The sequence below is a fragment of the Glandiceps talaboti genome, chromosome 1 (genome assembly GCF_964340395.1).
Source record: "Glandiceps talaboti chromosome 1, keGlaTala1.1, whole genome shotgun sequence".
Classification (NCBI taxonomy): domain Eukaryota; kingdom Metazoa; phylum Hemichordata; class Enteropneusta; family Spengelidae; genus Glandiceps; species Glandiceps talaboti.
Window position 1 is genome coordinate 23,202,633 of NC_135549.1, and position 7,209 is coordinate 23,209,841.

At 36.6% G+C, this 7,209-nt stretch overlaps 1 protein-coding gene across 1 annotated transcript in view; it reads left to right on the top strand.

Annotated features, from left to right (window-relative positions):
* The first annotated feature begins 571 nt into the window (after positions 1–571).
* LOC144434542 (5-aminolevulinate synthase, erythroid-specific, mitochondrial-like) overlaps positions 572–7,209 on the top strand; it is a 9,082-nt gene continuing 2,444 nt past the window's right edge. Inside the window, 6 exon segments of the mRNA XM_078123009.1 lie at positions 572–686; positions 1,316–1,477; positions 3,390–3,621; positions 4,066–4,250; positions 4,812–4,991; positions 6,374–6,538. Coding sequence (XP_077979135.1) covers positions 572–686; positions 1,316–1,477; positions 3,390–3,621; positions 4,066–4,250; positions 4,812–4,991; positions 6,374–6,538 — 1,039 coding nt within the window.

Below are 7,209 nucleotides of genomic sequence, written 5' to 3' on the forward strand. Positions count from 1 at the left end.
TGTCTGTCTGTCTGTCTGTCTGTCTGTCTGTCTGTCTGTCTGTCTGTATGTATGTATGTATGTATGTGTGTATGTATGTATGTATGCATGCATGCATGCATGCATGCATGCATGTATGTATGTATGTATGTATGTATGTATGTATGTATGTATGTATGTATGTATGTACGTACGTACGTACGTGTATGTATGTGTCTCTTGCTGTCAGTCCGTCCCTCCACCTCTGCCCCCTCTCTCTTTACAAGAAAGAAATTTGGATACGATTGTATTTCAAACATATACATGTCAGATAATTAACCTTGTTTTAGTTAGTTGGTCTAGGTTAAACACAGTGACTTCACTCTATATAAATATCATCACTTTAAATTTGGTTCAACCTGTGATTAGAATCTCGACTTTGTACTTTGATTTATTGGAGTACACTATACAACAATCTCCTTTATTCATCATCCATAACCAAGTTGTCTCCTCCATTTGGTAATGACACAGACACCGAAAATTTATACTGATGGCACATATTACAGGACCGAGTCATGCCTTCTTTACAAAAGTGCATTTGTCCTGCATGAAGATGGCAAAAGAAGCTTTACTCGGCAGTTCATACAGCTATCGAATTGTGTCGTGTAATGTGCTTCGAAGGTATACATCAATGTTTCACCGCAACGCTGATAAAGACATACCGGAAGGTGAGATCACTTGATATTTGATAGACTATAATATTATTAATGAATGATCAAGAGTACAAGATATCGTCTACTCTCTTAGGATGACAGTATTGCCTTCTTTTGTTGGGGTAGTTTGTGTTTGTTGGGGTAGTTTGTGTTTGTTGGGGGATAATATGTCGTATTGCGTGTGTTATACAAAGAACCGATTTTCCGTACTTATACGAGTAACACTTTCCATCGAAATGTGATTTTATATGAAAAACTTGTTTATCAGACTAATTCATCAAAGTCTTACGATATAAATGCACAGTGTCACTGAAAGACAATACTACATATACATACATGCATACAGAAACAAGGACAGACGGACAGACACATACACACATAAACACACACTGACACAGCTGCACAGACACAGACAGACACAGACACAGACACAGACAAACAAACGAACAAACAAACACACACACACACACACACACACACACACACACACACACACACACAAGAGCTTTAACGTTACCTGCCTTTATGGAATATGGTGCTCAAAAAAATACGAATACAATGAAATTTTTGTTCCTATAATCTTTAAACTGAGTCTCCCCATCAGCCTTGATGATAGCTGTATTGATTGATTATTTATTCTATAGGTGAAAGTACAACCAAAATCAGACCGACATTGACCAAAGCTGTCAAAGTCAAGCTTCCAAAATCTACGTCTACCCTATTTGCTAATGATCCCGCTATCCAGTCGCAGAACCCTGGGGTCAAGGTTGGTCAATCAACGCAAGCACACACAGGATTAGTCAAAGGTGCAAACATTAACAAATATTAACGTTTTATGTCGGCGATGGACTAATTTTAATCGATATGATAATCTGTTATGATTCCGGTGGAATTGATTATAATTGAAATTCCTTACACGAATTAGAAATAAGCGATAAATTTATCGGTAAGGCGAAAAAAAAGAAAAAAAAAAGAAGCTGTTCAACGGGCAACCTAACCTATCACATTGGGTAGGTAGGTCGATTTTTTAAAATTTGTTATAATGTTTGACAAGGACGTAAAAACGAACCATATATAATGATGGCAAAACCACAGGGGCATGTATTATTGCTTAGATTGCCGTTTTCTTTGGAAAATATCGTAAGAATCTTGCTGCTACAAATGTATCAATCTCTATACTACGAAGAAATATAATCATCGCGAATCGATGTCCCCCCCCTTCCCTCTTCCCCTTACAGGTAGGAATATATAGTCAAAAGATTGTTATATTTAGTCTGTAGACCTGGAAAACAACAATCTATGAAATATTACACGCCCCTATGGGCAAAACATTTCAGGTTGAGTTTATATAGTACTTATTCAGTCATTTTGATTTTATTTCTTGCGATTTGTCTGCATAGCAATCGATTTCCATCAGTTCAACAGTTAGGAAATGTACACAATTTACGGTTAAACAAATGTTTTAGCTCCTCTCACCCTCTCCTCTTAAAAAATAAGACCCACCAACTAAAACTCCAGAATACCTTCTGTCACCTACACTACAGTGGCGATATAAAATTCTATGGTACAATGATGCATTACAATAACAGTGATAACCAACTAACAGTCCAAACGAGATTACTTTACAAAGGATGTGGACTTCACATGCATGTCTCTCATAATGAGCTCTAACCTATACATGGAGGTACCTTAAGCCTGTCACCTTCCATCTTGTTTTAGGAGAAAGCCAAATATCACCGTGATTACTACTGATTGGAAGAAGACACCTCCAAAGATGAAAACCTTTTTTTTTTTTTTTTTTAAATAAGACAATGTAGGGGGCCATTTACAAAGCATAAAATATCAAACCATAGACATAATTTAAAGTCTTACAATGCTTGAATAGTATTATAATACCAGATTTGAAACAATTATGCTATGCAGTACATATTATCTGGCTATGAAGTGCATTTGTTGTTGCAATGCTGAAAGATATTTTGGTCCAATGACAGCCCCCGTCCCTTAGTCGTAAAGTTTTGCTCATTTCGTTTAGTGCACATTGGATCATATGCAACAGCTCAATTCACTATTGTATGCATCATCAGAGCCAAGTAAACCACTGTATAAGATATTATATAATTTGAAATTAACTCAGTGCATAATGTTACATGTACTATTCAGAAGATATAAAAAAATCCCCATAATTTTGAAACAAAATGTGCATTTTAAGCCCGCATGAAGATATATTGTCCATCACCAAAAAAAAAATTTGAAATTCCAAAAATATTGGTAGGTCTGGCCCGTTGAACAGCTTTTTGATGTTTTCTGGCCTAATACTAACATTATTTTTGATACATTGAATGAGAAGAATACCGTTTATAAAGAAAAGAACGGTTCTAATAACCATGAACAAGAGCATTGGATTTTGCATAAAAAGATATCATTTGACACTTATTACCATCAAAATCATCGCCCATACAATTAAGAATTCCCCCCTTATAGGATGCTTTACAAAAGACAAGGCAATGAGATCATTATCTCAGTGGTTCGACAGTTTACACAAGGAAAAACGAAATTCATGACAAAAACGTTCATGGGTTTATACAAATCGTATTTTATCGAATATGAAATGGCCTGATCCCACCACATGAGCGTATATGAAAGTGCATTGTCATCATAAAATGTGTATATGTACATTGTATCTTGAAGAGTGTAACTATTAATACTTTCTTTGTACAGACAACGGGACTTTCAACTATGAAGCCTTCTTCAAGATCAAAATTGATCAGAAGAAAGCTGACCATTCATATCGCGTCTTTAGGAAGGTGGAGAGAGATGCAAGCAGATTCCCATATGCACAAGAATTTTCTAATGTAAAGGAAGATAAGGAAGCGGGGGAAAAGATCACTATATGGTGTAGTAATGATTATTTAGCTATGAGTCGCCACCCTGCTGTTACTACAGCTGTCATGTGAGTCCAAAAATAATTCCTTTTTAAAAACACAAACAAACCCATAACTATTAATCTAATTAGTATCACGAGTTTCAAAATAATAAATGGATTCTCCAAAGCATATAACATTGCCGAAAACAGAAATGGGAAAGTATTGACATTCACGAAGTAGCGGGGCGCCCTCACACATCGGTAACACTTTTCACGGCCAGTGAGGGCGGAGCTAGCGACACCACCGATGTAAGCTTGCGAAATGTATTATGATAACCAGTTTTGTAATAACAATTGAAAGCTGTGGTGATAATCTTTGAAAATATTCATGATAATTTAGTAAAAAACTCGTATGCTAGAATACAAGATGCTTAATAAAAGTTGATTACCCCCCCCCCCCCCCATTTTCTTTTTGAAAAATGGCATTGTAAAAAATCAGGAACGAACCAGAATCCCTGTTTTTATAAACAGAGAAACCTTGATGAAAGAAGGGGCAGCGGCCGGTGGCTCTAGGAATATCGCTGGCAATACTACACATCACGTGAGGCTGGAAAAACAACTGGCAGACCTGCATCAGAAAGAAGCTGGGTTGGTGTTTACTTCATGCTTTGTAGCAAACGATTCAACACTGTTTACGCTGGCTAAAATCACACCTGGTAAGATTGGAACGGTTAGGTTGTCAATTTAATTAATCATGTTCTTACTTATTTGCGAAGAATCAGCAATAACAACATCTATATATCTGAAGAAGATAATAAGACCATCATTCGTAATATTTGTCTTCGTTCAGCACTGGAAAATACGAGTCACCTAGGGGGACTTGTCACGACGAGTAGCTGGACGAGTAGCGACATAACATTTTAGTATGTCACGAGTAATTTACGGTATAATGAACAAAAATAGTGGGAATATAATCTCTCCCTTCCTCCCTCCCTCCCTCCCCCCAGAGCGCAAACTATATGTGAATGGGTCTGAAACTTAGAAATCGAGGAAAATTCTTACCTTTCGAGCGATCTACATTGACGCGATTGTAGGTCGCCATGTTGAATAGTCATCATTTGGTCACGTGTCTGTATCGTGGCTTATTGTATTTTGTAGTTGGACTAAGTTTTCTGTATCGCAACTACCGAGATGTTGTCTCTTTGCTGATGTTTGCTTAACGCAGCTAGCAATATTTGTATCGTCGTTACCTACTCCCGTTTTTTTCCTTTTCAAAGGTATTGAGTTTTATTCAGACATCAGTAACCATGCCTCCATAATACAAGGTATTCGAAACGGTGGTGTTCCGAAGTACATATTCCGTCATAATGACCCTACTCACTTGGAGGAAATGTTATTGAAATCTAACATGTCTACACCGAAGATTGTTTCTTTTGAAAGTGTACACTCAATGACTGGTAAGTATATTCAATGGAAGTCATTTGAGTAGTAACAAATATTGTCGAGTTCGTCAAAAACCATTGCCATATTTCATTGCCTGGCTTAACATATTCACCTTGCCAAATGTTATCGTCTGGACGGACTGCAAACATTCTTACTATAAACATTGCTACTGCCATGGACAGGTTAGTGTGTGTGAGAGCCTTTGTGTTACTAGTCAGACTAATTTGATTGTAGAAGATAGATTTCTGGCATAAAATCTGACTTGATGTTTTCAAAACAACAGGGCTCACTTCCTATTAAGAGTTGTTTCAGAGATAAGGTGGTCCACAGTCAGCTCTGTTACAGTGACTAGTTTAATCTTATCTAATCATTGAAAGTACATGGTAATAGTGGAATTGAGATATTTTCCTAAGTCAATGGTATGCTACTTGGTCCAAGTTGATATAAAATAATGGCATTTAAGCAAATCCAGTGGGCTGAGAGTAAGTCTAATTTTCATGGGATCAAGAACAAAGTATTGAACCTCAGTCTATATTGTAATGTGAAAGTCTTCAACTGTATAATTTTGAAAAAAGTTAGTTGACACAGTTTTCGATTACAATGTAACCATTATCACAAGTTGGAAACCAATGAATGGTCTTGTTTAATGTATTTATGGTAAGGATACCACGGATCCTTAGACTAAACATGGTAATCATAACTAAATAGCTATTTAGTGGTCTGAGCACAGGGAACAGGACAAATAATCAGTTTTGTCCTCGCGATTTTACCTCCATTAGTCGGATCAGTGGATGTTTACACTCACGGCTTAATGCGATAATTGGGCAAATAACTAGTGAGTTTGTTCTTGAATTAGTAAGCTACTAATTAATGCAAAGCCGATAAACTCCGATAAGACATTGATATCAGGTAGGAAATAGAAAGAAAAAACAGTGAGAGGAAACAGTATTTAAAACTCTATTTGAAATATACAGAAAATAATATTAGAAATCCGGAAAATCGCGAGGACAAAACTGATTATTTGTCCTGTTCCCTGTGGTCTGAGCTTATGTTAAGCAACCTGATTTGTGCACTTCAAAGTCCAGGGTATTGTCTGGCACGACAGAAATTAAAGAACATTTTGATCTGGAAAAAAGTATTCTTTGTTACAATGTGTATGATTTGGCGATGATCTTAAAGATAGTGGAAGATGATGCAAAGAAAATGTGGCAATTTTGGTAAGCCTTTTGTTACGGTAGATAATGAAAAGAAGCAGACCGAGTAGGATGTTTTATTGAGCCAGTTGATTGTCTGTGTTCAACTGATTTCCATTGTTAAAGTATATCTATGCAATAACAGTATACAATAACCCAGTAAGAATGAACAAAATCATATTGTGAGTATTTTCTTGTAATAGGAGATGTGTGTCCAATGGAGGAATTGTGTGACGTTGCTCATCGCTATGGTGCTCTTACGTTTTGTGATGAGGGTCATGCCGTTGGTTTGTATGGGAAACATGGAGCCGGCATTGCGGAGAGGGAAGGAATGCAGGATAAAGTTGATATCATTTCTGGGACTCTTAGTAAGTATTATTTTTATTAGCACAAATGATCTGATAAGGTTCAGTAGTACTATAGGCATGGCAAAGTGTCTGTCTGTCTGTCTGTCTGTCTGTCTGTCTGTCTGTCTGTCTGTCTGTCTGTCTGTCTGTCTGTCTGTCTATCTGTCTGTCTGTCTGTAAACAAGTTAAAGTCAAAAACAGTTGGACCGATTGCCATGATATTTGGTTGGTGTATTGCCTTTGGTGTCTAGTTGGGAAAATGTTCAAATCAAAATGATCTTACCACCGGTGTGTGATTTGGGTTAAAAAATGTTATTTTTGGTCAAAAAAACTTAAACTCAAAAACTACTGGGCAGATCGGTCTTAAAATTTGGTGGGAACACTCTTAAGGGTGTTTAGATTAAAAATTGTTCATCACATGATGATCCCATCAGTGATATATGTAAATTAGGGCTAAAAATGTGTTTTTTGGTCAAAAATCTTTAATTCCAAAACTACTGAGCAGATTTGGCTGAAATTTAATGGGAACGAATCTGGGGGTGTATAGATGAAGATATATTAAGCATATAATGATGTCATCAGTGATATGCAAAGTAGGTGTAAAAATGTGAATTTTGGTCAAAAACTCAAAAGGTTCTTGGTCAATTGCAATGAGACTGAAACTTGGTGAGATGTTTCTAGAAGTGTTATTC